This window comes from Tympanuchus pallidicinctus, unplaced genomic scaffold (genome assembly GCF_026119805.1).
Source record: "Tympanuchus pallidicinctus isolate F22 unplaced genomic scaffold, pur_lepc_1.0 scaffold17, whole genome shotgun sequence".
In the NCBI taxonomy this organism is placed as follows: domain Eukaryota; kingdom Metazoa; phylum Chordata; class Aves; order Galliformes; family Phasianidae; genus Tympanuchus; species Tympanuchus pallidicinctus.
This window is the reverse complement of record NW_026294690.1, coordinates 16,328,179-16,344,394: the sequence shown is the minus strand read 5'-3', so window position 1 is coordinate 16,344,394 and position 16,216 is coordinate 16,328,179. Positions and strand designations below refer to the sequence as shown.

General features: G+C 39.1%; 2 protein-coding genes across 2 annotated transcripts in view; both read left to right on the top strand.

Annotated features, from left to right (window-relative positions):
* SHQ1 (SHQ1, H/ACA ribonucleoprotein assembly factor) overlaps positions 1–16,216 on the top strand; it is a 1,172,872-nt gene that overhangs the window by 996,985 nt on the left and 159,671 nt on the right. The gene's annotated exons all lie outside the window — the stretch shown is intronic.
* PDZRN3 (PDZ domain containing ring finger 3) overlaps positions 1–16,216 on the top strand; it is a 120,002-nt gene that overhangs the window by 91,365 nt on the left and 12,421 nt on the right. Inside the window, exons 4-5 of the mRNA XM_052679010.1 lie at positions 12,645–12,895; positions 15,252–15,339. Coding sequence (XP_052534970.1) covers positions 12,645–12,895; positions 15,252–15,339 — 339 coding nt within the window. The remainder of the gene's footprint in view (positions 1–12,644; positions 12,896–15,251; positions 15,340–16,216) is intronic.

Below are 16,216 nucleotides of genomic sequence, written 5' to 3'. Positions count from 1 at the left end.
AGCAATAGCCATAAAGATTGCACTCACGGGTACTTTTCTCGTTTGTTGGGCAGCTCTCTGATGTTTCATGTTTTACATCTATGGCACAGGTAGATGGAAGAACTCAAACAGTGAATACATGCCATACTTATTGTACATCTTTTTTGTAAATGGGGAACATTTTTAGTTTTAATAAAACAGAGAAATCAGCACAGATGGCCATTTTTCAGTTGGTATAAATATTAACCTAAAGCTAATCTATAAATATTAATCCATTGCTTTCTTTTATTTATTTTTTTTCCAAATCCACGTACATTTAGCAGTAACATCTCTGCTGTTTGCAGTCAAGTCCTGATGGCTGCACATGAGCTTTCAGGGATAGGGATGGCCTTTCTGTGTTGTGTTAAATCCCTAGTTCAGTCATCTCCTGCTATAACTGAGCTCCTCAGATGCCAACACAGCATGAGACAAAAATAAAAGCTTCTGAGCACATTCAACTTTGCTGCAGCCACTGCCGAGTTGCATGCTATTAGATTCATTGCATTGTGCCTTACATTTAAAATGTACTGCTGGTCTGCTTAAATATGTTAAGAATTATCCTGAGGGACCATAGTAAAATGTAGTCATGTTTATTTGTAATTGCTACAAAATGGTTTACAAAATTGTTAGTGTCTTTTATTATGCCTGCTACTGAAGCACTTGCCTGTTAATTAGAGAAATTTCAGCTGTCATAGTTGGCAATTATAGCTTCTGTATCACTGTCTGTTATGAATAGTCAATGAGAGCTGATTAATATGCATGAGTAGCAGTATATAGCGCGCTTTGGCGCTCAGTACGGCAGCCAGAGTGAAGCAGCAGAGGGAGCGTTGTGTGCTGCCAGGGGGAGGGAGAGCTGTAAAGAAAAGAGCAGGGCTGCTCTGCAGCGTTCTGTGCGATACACTGCGAAGGGCTCCAGGTCAGCCGACCCACCTGGGTGTTTCAAAGGATACCTGCGTGCATGCTTGTTAACACAGATCTCTGTGGCTGCACTGCTGAACAAGGAAGATATTTTCTGCCACTTGTTTAAACATGGGATGCAGTTTGTGCACTCTACAGAAGCAAGAAGAGCAGTACAAATTACTGTATGAAGTTTGTCAGGTAAAGCATTAGATTTCATTTCTAAAAGCAAATGTTCTCTTTTAGGCTTGTAACCACTGTTAATGACAGGAAGATGGAATACCAAAAATTGCTTATACAAGTGGAAATGAAAGGGTCTGTTGCCTAATTTCATGTGTGTAAGATAATGATTATGTTTTTACCTTCCCTACTTGACACTTGCAGAACATCAAATATTTAAATATATGCTATTATACCTCAAACTTTTTGCATAATTTTATATCAAGAAACAGGGCACTGCTTTATTTCTCTAGTATGCATTAGTAAAATTTCACGAGGAGGGTTGTAGCTTGGTCACACACTTTGAGCAAGTTAGGAAGACACAGGTAATGACTGATGCTCAGAAGGTTTTGTCTCTGCTTACGAGTATGTGTAGATACTTTCTGTGCCATGCATTCATTCACTGCTGAGTCTGCTTCCTGCCAATATAAGTTTATGTCCTGTTTTTTTCACCTCTGAGTGCAGGAATATCAGCTAGCAAACAGCTAGAATTGATAGCAGATGAAAACTAATACTCTGCAGACCTTTATACACTCAATTCTTCATACTGAGCAGCTAAGTTTTAAAAAAATGTGATAACACACCGACTTCTATTATAAAAACATCATTTTCTGTCTTTCTGCTGTTCTTTCTGTCTGTATTGTTTATCTCTCCGAAATTTCTAACTTTGTTGCATCTGGAGTATAATTTTGACCAAAACAGTGATGGCTGGGTCCTTAAGGGACGCACTCTTACTGATCTCTTGAAATAACCATCAGCAGATTACGGTTAATCCCCAATAACACAAAGTGCATAGAAAACAACAGCTAAATGGGAAATATCCAGATCTCTCAAATTGTACTTTACTACTTTGCCATTCCTAGTGCTGCTTAGGACACATGACAGTTGCCAAGTGACACGAGGACGTGGGGGGGTGACATTTCCCAGCGCTGCCATGTGTTTGCTTGCCAGCAGAGGGTATTGCTCAGCATCACAGAGCAGTGAAGCCCTGGTCTCTTTGCTGTCCTGCTACCTGCATTTGATCACAGATACCGATGGCACCGACAACACAGTGAATAATGTATGTGTTTTGTATGCTATGCTAATAGGGAAGCGATTAAATTTTAAAGACATATTTTTGATCTAATTCCCACTTGCTTACCCAAAGGACACACTGTTGCTCTGTGGAGGAAAAAATAACTAGTGAGAACAAATAGAAAGACATGCTCACTGTCGATTCTATTTATACCAACTCACTTCCACTTGCTAAGCTGCTGTGCATGTGACGATGGGAAGAATTTCAGACAAAGATTATCAGATTTCTTGGACATTGGTTCATACTTCATACAGAGAACTGGCTCCACATGCTGCCTGCAACAGCAGAGCTGGTGCTGGTTCTGCTGGTGAGCCCTCAGCTCAGATCATGCAGTGGCTGCTGTGATAGTTACTTATCCCCCAGGGTTGCCAAGTTTTCATGCAGTCTAGATTTGATGACTATCAGTGAATCCCATTCAGAAGTTTAACAACCAGAACAACAAATTATTCATAATTTGTTTACAAAGCTTTTGCAATCTTTGATGTGAAACGAAGGAATCAGAAAACCTTTGCAACTTACTGACATCTCGTAACAGACGCAGGGCAACATTCTTTAAACACACGTCCTTAAAATCACTCACAGGACCAGTTCTGGTGATACCTGAGCTGGCTGAACTACCTGGTGCTGACTGCTGGTGCAGGCTGACAGGGGTTTGGATTTAGAAATCAACCTGCAACGTCTTGCAACCTTGCAGCTCAGTGCACAGCAGCAGTAATTCATGTTGAGCATGAGATTCCTTTGGGGAAACACAGTTGGAATATCCTCAGCTCCTGTAGAAGTGAAAGGTGCCTGTCATCCTATAAAACTCGGATTTCTAACGTAGTTCTGGATTCTTTAAGACTACAAACCCTGATTATTCCAGAATACAAATTACTATGCAAAATTATTTCAACCGCATGCTACTTTCTCTCAAGATAGGTGGGAGGGAATTCTATAGCTTAGGGAGAATGTCCAGCTAATTAAATGTCTCTATGGCTATAAAAATACACCCTCCTATAACTTGAGAGCAATCAGTAAAAATTTAACGGTAAGGGCTATGAAGCATCATTTTCATTAAAATACCAGGATATGAAAGACAAAGTTCTGAAGTGTGTTAGCAGTAATATCTCTTACAGTAGTTTTTGTTTTATTTATCATTGGTGTAACCCTCATATTGTGTCATAAGCTGGCAGTGCCATTCCTGAGAAAACTAAAAGAAGTTTTTATCAAAGTCTGAGTTAGACTAAAATTTACATAATTTGGTTTTAGGAAATATTGGGCATTGTTACAAATAAATCCCCTTAACCTTGTTTTTAGAAGGTTAATGGCTCTGAGGTGTAGGAATTCAGAAACACTTGCAAGAATTAATAACAGTACATAACTGCACTTTCTCTATTAGGCCAAGAGCTTTAATGTGGCTGGGAAAACAATGCTTCAATAAAATACAATTCAGAAGGTCTGATACATCTGGCTCTGTAAGTCCTCATAACAGAGAGCACAAAGAGGATCAAACATACCAGGGCTCAGGCTTTATCCCTTCCTCATCCATAGATAATTCAAAGAGATCCTCTTCATTAAGAGCTTTGGCACATTGCCTACAATTTCTTTTTGGGCTGCTGTGAGCTTAATGATGCAGAACAATGGTCTTCCCTCTTGTTGAACACATACCTTATTGTACCTTTAATCACATAATAAAAAGCAAATTAAGACACCTAGTCATTAAAGGCTATTGTAGCTGTGCATATCAATGCTTTGCACTACAAATACAAAGGGGATGTGGCAGCCTGAAATCTGATGCTGAACAGTGTTACTGGTGATAAGCATGCTTGGTGGTGCATGTACCATAGATGTATCCTGAGGTTCACTTCCCAGTTGCACACAGCGTATGAAATGAAGTAATCACATGCTATTAGAGTTTGGGCTTTGATTTATATGGAAATTTTCTCCAGAATATTTTTGTTGGTGAAAATAGAGGCACAAAGGGAAAGAGTTTTCTGAAGGGTAAAATCATAAAGTTGGGAAGATGTTGCAGGCCAGTTTTCCAGTTTTCTTTTCTCAAAGTCCTTAGTTCCTGTACAAACAACAGCAGAAACATGGGCACTTCCTTTTGTAGGGAAATACTTTGGGGAACAAAAAGTGATCTCCACTGAAGGAAACTTAACCTGAAGTTTTTGAATTTGTAAAACAAAACTAAAGATTAGGACCTCCATTTTTTAACTACCTATCACACCCTAAGCACACATGTACACACATTCTGAAAGGTAAGCATTTCCTAAGTAGACATCTAAAAATTCCAAGGGATTTTAAATCAAATGACTCTCACTGCACAGGCAATGTTCAGAGCTGTTCCCTGGGATTCAAGATGATGGAGTTCATCTGCTTCTCAGGGCAGGAATATCGTAACAACCCACCAAAACCTACACTTCAAGATGAGAAATTGTGGTTTACGCCAGAATGGGCACCAACTCCTTACTCCAGGCTTTTCCTTCAGAACAAGGACAGAAACACAGGCAGGAAACAAGCTCACAGTGCCTCTGTCCTGGCTTCAGATGATCTGAGGGCAGATGACTTGTACCTCTCTGACTGTTGAGCTGGCACCTCTCACATAAAATGACCTCGTAGTGTTTTCAGAACTTGAAAGCTCTGTCCACATGGTCTTTGCCAGGCACATTTCTGAGGCAAGTGTAACAACTGCATTGGTAGAAACAACAGTGGGCAAACTGGATTTGTCCTTTAAACTAAGATAATTAAACTAAGATATTATGTGGCTAAAGTAATATAAACACCAAGGTTAGCATACAAATTGCTGTGCTAATGAGAAGCTGGTAGTGATGAGGAAGTAGCTGACACTATATTTCATTTTCAACTTCCAGCATCAGCTCTTGCAAGGAGACTGATACACAAGCCAGCTGCACTGAGCTGATCTCTGATACGCCTCCCTTTGTCATTAGAATTCTATTCACATATTTAGAATTACAGAAAATAAAGCAATCAGCGTTAACAAAGGCTGATTGAAGGACACAGACTGACTAGACTTAAACATTTCTGAGCAATGATGTTATCCCAAATCAGGGCCAAATCAGAGCCTTGTGCCAAAACAAAAATCCACCTCAAAAAGAAATTTCTAATCAAAGGTTTGGGAAAAGGTTTGGTAAGGTTTGGGAAAAAAAAATAATTATGCATATACGTGTATATGCTTTTCACACCTTCAAATTTAATTGGGCAGCCAGACAATTAGTTAGTTAGTCTGCATTTCAGTCACTTTCAGTGTTAAGACTGAACTGGCTATGCCAATTATAGTAAACTGGTCTACTTGACATACAGTATATGGCTTCAAATACACTGTATGTACACTTTCTGTGCTGCAGCTGAAATTCAGAATAGTGTTGAAGTTATATTCTGTCACTTCACTACCATTAAACTTGACCTCAATAACAGTTGTGGACCTATTGCACATACTTCAAAGTAGGCATGTTTGCTTAAACAAGACGTTCATTCCAAGGGCTTTGCTCTAGACAGAGTTTTCTACTGCTGAATTAGTTCAGCTGTAGAAAAACTCTGCTTGACATACTGGAGACTCATAATCTTCAGAAAACTGCCCTTTAATGACTGTGGCGTCTGTCTGTGGCTCAGAAGTCCCCTTTCTTAATTAGACATTTACCAGAAACTGGCAATTGAAATTTTCCTCTTCACTTGACAATGAATAATGTAATGCCTCTGTTAGAAATTCTCTGAAGATAGTCTTCATTGCATGTTAGAGGGATATTTTGGTGATTAAAGGAACATAAACAAGTTGTGATATGATATAAACAAAATGCCTTATTGTTACTTGCCGCATAAATGGATCACTTGACCTACTGTGTACCTGAAATGTCTTACTGCTTCATAGTCTTCCTAAAATCTGCAGTGCCTTTTTTTTTTTATATTTAGCAGATATATTGATTAACCATAGCATAGCTCTATTTTTTTAATTATTATTTTAAATGATAAATGATTGAAAAGATGGGATTTGTAGTGCTTTGCACTTATACATCTGTTTAATGCTATGAAGCAGGTGGCAAGAAATCACAAGGGAGAAGGCACTGGGGACAATCACTCAGTGCTTTACTGTCACATGTCAGATATGGGCTGGGAAAAAGGAAACATATGGACTAATGAAAAAGAGCAGATTTAATAAATGTGTTTTGTTGTGCTCATTAATAATGAAACAAAAGGTCACGCTTCATTTTCAGTAGGACAGTACAACTCTACACTTATACATCAATTGGACTGTTTCTTTCAGAGGCTAAGTAGGTAAATGTAAGCAGATCCTGCTAGTCCTGAACCAGTTAGGATCTTGTGGTAGGTGATGGGGCACACCCTGCACTGGCACAGGAAAAAGGCACTGATTTCATTTCTAAGCGCTGAAATTTCTTGTGGCTTTATCTGAGACAATACCTGAGATGGATTCAGCAGAATTTGCAAACACTGCCTTCAGACTCCCTAGGAACACTTGAAAAATAAAATGTTTCATAGAAAAACTAATTGTACAATCAGACTATTTTGCTTTTGTGTTTTCATGGACTGTATGCATTTCCATAGCGAATTAGGTCCAACGGCACCATTTTTGAGAAACTGGACATTTGTATATTAAAAAATCACAGTTTATAAGAAAGACTTTTTAAATTTAGAAGGCTTGCTCATAGAGTGCAACATAGGCTCTTGTACAAAACCTTATTGTATCTTATAGCTGCTATCAATTTTAGCCAAGTAAAGGAAAATTCAGGTTGTTTTTTTTAAGCAAGTAGCAAACTGGAAATTGTAGGACATGTTCAAGCAGCATGGGCTGAAAGGGCAGAAATGAGGTGATGATGGGATTTCTACCTACACTACAGCTTCTAAGGTTTGTGTTCTGTAGCTGACAGCACTGCTTTGCCTCTGGCACAAGACCACAAGGTGCAGACACCTGCTATCAGGTAGCTACCGAAAGAGCAGGCTCCCAGCTGAACCAGTTGGATCTGGCACTGCGGCTGGATTCCCAGATAGCAAAACTGGGCATTTTTTCCATCTCTCTCTGACAGCAACTTCAGTAACCTTCTTCAAGATAGACATCTTCAGAGCTAACCTGAACTGCTCTTTCCCTGTCTTACATTAAGGGGACATTTGTGGAAGAAGGGAGGGGGGTGGAAGGATGGACTCAGAAACTGCAAATGGCAAGCAACAGCACAGAAATGGGAACGGGCACGTTGTGAAGTAACATCACTGCTGGAGCATCGTTCTTCCAAATATTTGCCCATGTTTTCCATACATGGGCAAATCTAGAAAATGAGAAACAGTGGGTAATTGCAGTTACTGGGTTATCCTCATTAGCAATTTATAATTATTTATGGCTGTTGTTTGTACCTCACTCATAAATATAATTGATTCGTTCTCTTGGGTCATGCAACTGAGATGGCAGAGTCATTAAAAAGGGAAGACCTGTAAACTTGTCCAGTTTTATACTGACCGAGGTTATTAAGCCATGAACAGATACGTAAAACATTGTCATTTTAATACTGACAAAATATGTACAAGTATTTCTGCCCTTACTTAAAATCATTTAACGTGATAAATGCATGTTGAAGAAAAAAAGACTTCAAGTGTGCTCTGCATACTCTGTATGTAGAGAAAGTGTAAGAATTTCAGAAGACTCAGCATTGATCTAAAACTGTTTTCTTTGAAGCAAATGATAAAATAGGAGCAGAGCCTGAGAACCCAGCCAGAAGCAGGTACATTTCTGTATGCAGCGTGCAGTGCTGGTGCTGTATTATCAATACATAAATGAGCTAATTACTAATAGAATAAAAATTCCTTTATTTCAGTGGTCTTTTTACCAAGATTTTCTGTTTGGAAGTTAATGGTTTCAAGAACAAGTATATTCTGTACTCTTAAGAAAAGAATTTTTCTTTGGTCTTAACTATTTTGTCATGGATGGCTCACAAGGCAGAAGGAAATGCACACACATGGAAACAGTCCATTACTAAACAATACTATTCTTTTTTCTAAAAAATAAAGGAGAGAGAGAGAGAGAGAGAGACTGTCCATATGAGGGAAATAAAAGAGGGATTAGATGGAGAAGAATTAAGTGCAAGAAGAATTAACCCATGTTTTGAACCTTCCTTTTCCAGTTCCTGAGGAAAAGGAGGTTTAGAAAACAGGCTTTTTGCTGCTCTAGTTTCTATAAAATCTTTCAAGTTCTGCTGCTTTTTCGTAATATGCAGACTTCTTAAGAACTTGCTAAAGAAGTGAATCAGACCATAAAGAGTGTTTTAAATGGAGCACAGATGACTGTAGTCTGACAGAACTAATGTTTTTATAGTGCACTTCCCAAGGATTTGCATGCATTTCTACACAGAAAAGCTGCTTACTCATTCTTAAGCAAAAAAAGTTTTCTTCTGTGACATTCATGAAGCAGAGAAGAGCCAACAAGCTGTACAGAGCATACAAATGCTTACCATCCATGACATTAAATCCATATAAATCAGTTTAACTTGATAGAAGGAAAAATCATTTTCTTGTACAGAAATCTTTCTAGTTTCTGTGGTATATATCAAGATCCAAAAGACATCATGCATTATTTAAGCAAAAATAAGTACAAAATATTTAAAGGACACACGGTAAACTCTTATGCTCAGGGATTTTTATGATGGCATTTCTACATCAGTAGACAAAGGAAGAGCCACTGATATCATCTATCCGAACTTCAGTTAAGGCCTTTGACACAGTCTCCTGTAACACCTTTCTCCCCAGACTGGGAAGATATGGGTTTGATGGGTGGGCTGTTGAAGTAACTGACAAGAAACTCATTGTGAGCTCCTACCCAGAGAGCAGTGGTCAGTGGCTCAGTGCCGGGATGGAGATCGGTGACAAGCGGTGTCCCACAGGTGTCGGTACTGGGACCAGTGCTCTCCAACATCTTCACCAATGACACGAGACAGAAGGAATGAGTGCACCTTCAGCAAGTTTGCAGACGATGCCACGCTGTGTGGCTGACATGGCCAAGAGTCAGGATGCCATCCAGAGAGACCTAGACAGGCTCCAGCAGTGAGCCCAGCTGAATGTCATGAGGCTCAATAAATCCAAGGACAAGATCTTGTGCCTGTACTGTAGGCTTAATTCACAGAATTTGTATCTGTATCTCCTGCAGTTGTTAACCTCCTATCTGGCTCCACCACACATTTCATCAAGGGCCATTCTTTACATTCTAGTCTAACTACAGCTTTCTCATATTGTTTAATTCCGAAGCAAAGAAGGCACCAAAGCTAAGCATTTTAACAATTGAGCAGTTAATGTATCCATCTTTTTTTGCCATGAAAGATCCCATGGTCTCTGTCACGTGGTCTGTAATGTTCTTAAGAAATTATGCATATTTATGTTTTTTGGCAGTCTTCTGAAGCATTCATATGCATGGATTTTTTCTTTCTGCGTTATTCTAGATACAATTTTTTATAAAGAGCAATTTTGCTGAGTACAATTGAGCAGCATTAGGAATAAATTTTATGTTTGTACGGTCACTTCTTTAACAAAGTCGAACTGCACAAATGTATTCATTGGCTTTTAAGCACTGGGAGTTTCTCAGTTGTGACAAATTTTCCAGATAGCAGGGAAACACGTTAATCAATCTGATCTATTGGCTTACGTTTCAAAAGAACTCAGAAGTAGCCTCAAGTACTAATTCCACATGGACAAAAGCACACTGGCTATGTACACATAAGCAGACTTAAGGATTACTAGTTTTTATTACCCAAATGTAGTACTCCCTTCCTCATGTCTTTACAACAAAAGAAGTGTTATTATTGTGCTGGAATAGGAAATAAAAGTAATTTAAAAAACCCGCATAAATATAAACTAATCAGTGCTCAGTATTTAGTGTACGATGTGGCACTTTGCACCATTTTTCTGAGGGCCTAATCTGGAGCAGTATAATTTCCCAACTGCAAATTGCTTTAAAGCATATTTCTCCATCATTGCTTCCTCTTCCATCATTCTTCATTTGGAATCTGAATAGCTAAGAGTAATTGCTCTGTGCAACCCATTAACCCTTATTTTGTTAGTGCAGTTCTCAGTAAATCAAATATAATAATATACACCATGTTGCCTACAACTAAATGCAGACGGAAACAAAAACCTACAGAGCTAAAGGGATTCTACCCATTGTGAATTAAGCAGTCAGTCAGTCAGTCCATCATAAGAGATCCACAGACTGACCAGAAACGTGTGAACGGCTTCTGGCCAGAGAATGTTGCCTAGTATGATGAGGATACATTTCTGTGCCATACATCACAGAAATACTTGGAAATAATTATGCAATAACAACTTCTGATACAAAAAAACTACTGCCTTATTCCTACCTTTTGTCAGTCTGATTTTGAAGTTTGATCATTTACATAGCAATCACATACAAAAGCACAAAGGGGATACCAGACCACAGATTTGCAGCAATGAAGCGTCCTAAGGAACCTCAGCAGACCTCTACTACAATGCTTGCAATCCAGGTTGCTTTCAATACTGGGGAATAAATTGGAAAGCTATCTCCTGTGTATGATTTTACCGGACTTTAACACAAAGACATGGAAGGTAGCTCACATAAAAAGTTTTTTGCTCAAGAGTTATTTTAGCACATTCTGGAGAAAACTATCCTTGCTGCAATTTTGGATTCTTTTATTTTGGTGGCTCGCTATACTTAGTTGTACCAAAAGAATTAGGATGCACACAGTGAAATTTAACTTATGGCAAATAATAAAACTGGAACCATAATCAGCATTTCCTTTTTCCAGCGAAAACATTACACTGAGCTTAATTGTACAGCTGTATAAATTGTTTTAAAGTAATCTGCTTGATTGGGCAAGTTAATGACATCTAATTTGACCGGGCCAAACTTTACACATTATGCATTACTGTGAGCAATTGTGGTCAATACAACTGTTTGTGGAATGCAAATGCAAGGCTAACATCTTCCATTCTCAGCTGGCTCTACAAAAAACTAGTGTCTTTGTCCAAGATAAAGCAAAGATGACAGTGTAATAAGTATTATGTGGTCGAGGTAATTCAGAGGGAATTCAGCCTTTTCAATCGATTCTGCACTCAAGTTAACCCTCTTTATTATTGTCCAGCTTTTTGCTGCAAGCAACACTTGAAGTATGGGCTCAATTCAGTTACTGCACTGAGTGATGGCACCCTGTAAGCTGCCCCACTTACTTTGGAGGGACTAAACGTGGCAGATTGCAGTATGAACTACTGCTATCTGCTTACACAGAGAGCAGAATCTGGACATTTACTTTAGTGTTTGAAATCATATTCAAGAAACTAATGTCACATTGTCACCACACTAGCACATTTCAGCACATTTATGGAAATAATTAAATGACAAAGAAGTAGCCACTACTAAAACCTGGCTCTGTATTTATACCCACTGGTCTTACTCCTTGGAAAAAATATGATCTACTCTTGGACCTGAGAAACCCAGCTCTTCCATGCAGAAGGCAGGAGTTTCCACTGTGAAGCCCCCACCTCTGATAGATACAGCAGTGCAGTTTATCAAGTGAATAGTTTCTGTCTGGAAAGAGAACAATGTAAGACATTATTCATAAGGTGAGGATTGCTATCGTAGGGATCCTCGCTCTCACTGCTAGGAGAGCTTTCAAATTCTGAGTTGCGTTTTGTGTCTGCACGTGAGCCAACACCTGACTCAGCCCAAAGAACGTAACAACAACTATGTGACAGTAGCACGGTGCTGTGGGATTGCAATGTTCTTATTCAGCTTTTGCTAAAATTGCTCTGGGCAGCTTCTCTTTAATCGTTTCTTTAAGTCTGTGTTAAAATGACAACAGTTGGCAGGTTAAAAGATGGTAAAATCCTACTATTTCTGTAGCATAGCTCTTTGTAAATGAGCCCTGAGACCTTCCACATTTTCAGATGTCTCAGCAAACCACACTCCCAAAGAAATCTCCATTTTAGTGTATGACCGTCGTGTCTCATCTGAAAAAGTATTTATCAAACACAGGTATACACTGATACCTAATTCTGTAATAGCAATTTTTGGCCCACTAGTTCAGTAACAAGATTAAATGATTAACAAACAAACAAACAAACAAAAGCAGAAAAATTACAGGAGAATCAATAACTTATTTTGCTTGAACGAGGGCTGAGAGATTTCTAATCTTCAAGAAATAAATGAGATACTGGTTTGTACTTTAGTTCAGAGTGATCCCAGTAAAATCTGCTAATTAAATTTAAATGCAGAGCAGAGGATTTGTAAAGTCATTCCAGTGACAGGTGAAAAAGAGAGATGCATAACATCGCATAAATCATTCCTAGTACTTGCTATATGAGCATTTAGATGGAAACCGAGTCTCTTCCATTAACAGCCAGCAACAACAAAGCTGCCCTCCACTTTTTGGCTGTTCTTCACATTGTTTTGCTTTCTTTTCTCCCACAGGTCAATGGGAAGGATTTATCTAAAGCAACGCATGAGCAGGCAGTGGAAGCATTCAAAACAGCCAAGGAGCCCATCGTGGTGCAGGTGCTGAGGAGAACTCCACGCACCAAGATCTTCACTGCTCCCGAGTCTCAGCTGGTGGATGTGGGCACTCAGACAGACATCACTTTTGAACACATCATGGCTCTAAGCAAGATGGGCTCACCTACCCCACCTGTCTCAGTGCTGGACCCATACCTCCTACCCGAAGAGTAAGTAACTGTTTGTGCAGCACTTGAGAATCCTTGCACTCCTTAACATGGCATGTCAGAAGTAGTTCATAAACATACCTTTATTTGCTGGTGGTTCTGTGTTCCCAGATATAGCCAAGATTCATATAGCATCGATTCATAATTCAAAACACTTTCACTTTCTCTACACATTACAAGCTATTACTCACATGAGTAATGCCACTGAGTCACAACACAGCCTCATAAAGCTCATTTTTTTGGCGTTTGATGGATAAAGTTATTGCTTCTTGTAATTCCTCTCATTGCCTCTTTGGGTTGCTTATGTTTTAACTTTATTTTTTATGGCTGCCATAAATTGTATAATGCTAAGAGTCGCTACATTCTGTTCCAGTGTATTAATTACTTTATTATAACCCTGCAGCGATGTTACTCAAATAAATTATTTTCTAGGACTAAAATTACTTACCAGTGCTGTCATGGATGTTTTAGAATCAAATTTTAATTATTGTTAATGGTAGCTTGATGTTTTGTACGTCCAAATAAAAATGACAATTATCTCCTGGTGCACACACACCACGCCCTCACATGCTGTTCAAGAGGAAAAGAGCTCCCCAAGGACTCCATGCAAATTGCCTGTCTTGCCACATACCACCCCAATGGAAAAAGTAATTGAAATGTGCTGAATGCCTCAGTTGTTGTGTTGTGATCTGATCAGTCCACAGCAATACCAGGTTCTGAGACAACTCTGTCTGGGGTGAGAAGCTGTGCCAACGTGCTCATGTGCTGCCTGTGCAGTATGGCTCTGAACAGGAGCTCCACTGAGAGCCTGAGAGGTGAACCCAGCTCACAGACACAGCCAGCATGCCTCTCCAGACAGCACTGTCAGCACTCCTAGCAAGTAGAGTTTGACTGCAGACAGGCACCAATCTTGTATAGCTCCAAAGTGACTTGTATGGCATGCTAACATCTATGTGTTCAGCCAGGAACTGCTCTTCTGTGTGCAGTCTATTCCTCAGGGCTCTCAGTGCTGATTGCGTGAAAGATGGTTCAGTCAAATGTTACTGCACTGCTACTTACTGTCATCCATTGAAAATTCAAGTACAGCTGCATGTTTTAGCATAAATGCTCGACAAAGCTGGACTTGAGCTTGTATGCAGTGAACAGGAAATAGGGATTAGAGCAGAGGTCACATGTTCTTAGGTCACCTCTCAAATATTTTTGCAAGAGGAGCTTTCAATACCTCAGTCAACTACCTGCCACTTTCCAGCTGCAAAACCAAACCAAAGATTAATTCATGAACATTCCATTGAAATACCCACATAATGGCAGCCCAGTCCTGCAGGTAGCCTCATCGCTCCTCCATCATTAGGCACAGGTTCCAACTGCTGGCCTTACTTTGAGCTCTGGATGTTGGTAGCCTGCCTCACTGCTGTCCTGTATATAAGGGCAGTCAGACTGCTATTGCACTGTGCTGTTACCCAGTGTGTACAAGCAAAGAGGAACGCAAGTTTCTGAGGATGTGCTTTATGCTTCCTTAATACTTCCTGTTATTTTTCCAAATTCTATTCAAATGAATGTAGTCTGTGTTTAGTGAATTATGTAACTTAACCAGTTAGCAGATGCTGTTAATTAAATACTATCACACCTACAGAGAAACATGTATCTAGTTAAGAGAATTGAAAGTAGAAATAAAATTGCAGCATATAAAAGAGTGATCGCAAAAGAATCACACTGCTTAAACTTGCCATGCAGACAACAAAGCTGTTGGAGAGCTCAAGATGTAAAAAGCACAGTGCCAGTAGTGAATGGCAGCATGAATAGAGTGGTGCATATTTAAATGGCATTTAAATCACTATGCACAGCCTGTTGTATTCAAGTCAATCAACAAAATGCTGTTGATTTAAATCAAAATAGTTGGGTGGCATATTATTTTTAAAATACTTAATATGATTTTCTGTCTTCAGGGCAAAGAAAAACTACCACAGAAGTAGATTTTATGTACATCTCTGCAAATAACCCAAGCTCGTGAATAAATAATCCAGTATTTCTTCTTATTTTGCCACCATTCTCTCTGTATTTTTCTCCAGGTCAGCCTTACACTTGAGGAAAAGTCACTAATCAAATGTTAAGACTCATTGACAAATCTCTCATTCATCATCAGGTGTCAAATGTTTGATTCATGTTGCAATACATGTAACATGCTGTCTAATACATTTATTGGTATAAATGCTATAATGTATACAATTAACTGCGTGCACCTTCATGGTTTGGTTGTTAGTCTGTTCTGTTCCATGATGACTTGCTATAAGCTTGGAATGCATTGCTGTGCTAACTATAGAATTGAGTGCTACTGTAACAAATATTTTTTTTTCTCCAGTCATCCATCAGTACATGAATACTACGACCCAAATGACTACATGGGAGGAATCCATCAAGAGATGGACCGAGACGAGTTAGAGTTGGAGGTACTCCATGTTTAGTAACCAGTTCATTTACTGAAAGCCTAACATGTGGATGTCCTGGTCTTTATATCCTGTATAAAGTGAGAAGACCATTTCAAAGCAGTTAGTCTTAATAACATTGCATCTCGGTTACTTTGCAGGTTGCAAACCTTACTGATACCTTTAGCAATGTATTTAACAATGTGCCATGGAGTGATGAGCTAGATCTTCAGCTAATTAACGTAAATAATGAATTCCTTCCTTAGTTCCATCAGGTAAATTCTCTATGACTGTGCTGATTTAGATTCTCTAGAAATCTCAAAGGTTTTTCAGGTTTGCTCAGTGGCAGGACCTATTCCACACAGTCATCATAAAAAAACACTTGTTTCCCTTATTTGTTCCCCAGCTGAGAAACAGACATTCTCAATTGCATTACTTAGAAATATTTTATCTTTACAAGAAAAGATTAGAACAGCTCTGACACTATACTAAGCTACTCCTTCCTTTTTCATTACTGAAGTTACTTGAGGATACATACAAAATCAGAGGTCAGTCATGAAGATATGCAAGTTCATTTGCCTGGCACATCTTTAAAATTCACTCGTGGTTTTCATATTTGCATGTGCCATCAGAAGATTTTTTTCAGTTTTCTCATTCTGAGTTTTATAACCCTTTCCCAGCCACTCAGAGTGCAGCGTACGGACTGGAGGCCCTACTTCTGCATCTGCTTAAACAGTCCTGGCCCACTGAAATGCTTTTCACAATTTATAATAAATGGCAGCAAAGTACCTCAGTACTTCTCAATACTTCCAGTGATATTTGATCCAGAAAATACGTTCATGATTAACAGTAAGTGACTGGATGACTCCTCGCTTGCTCGCACATCTCACTTCTTAGATCT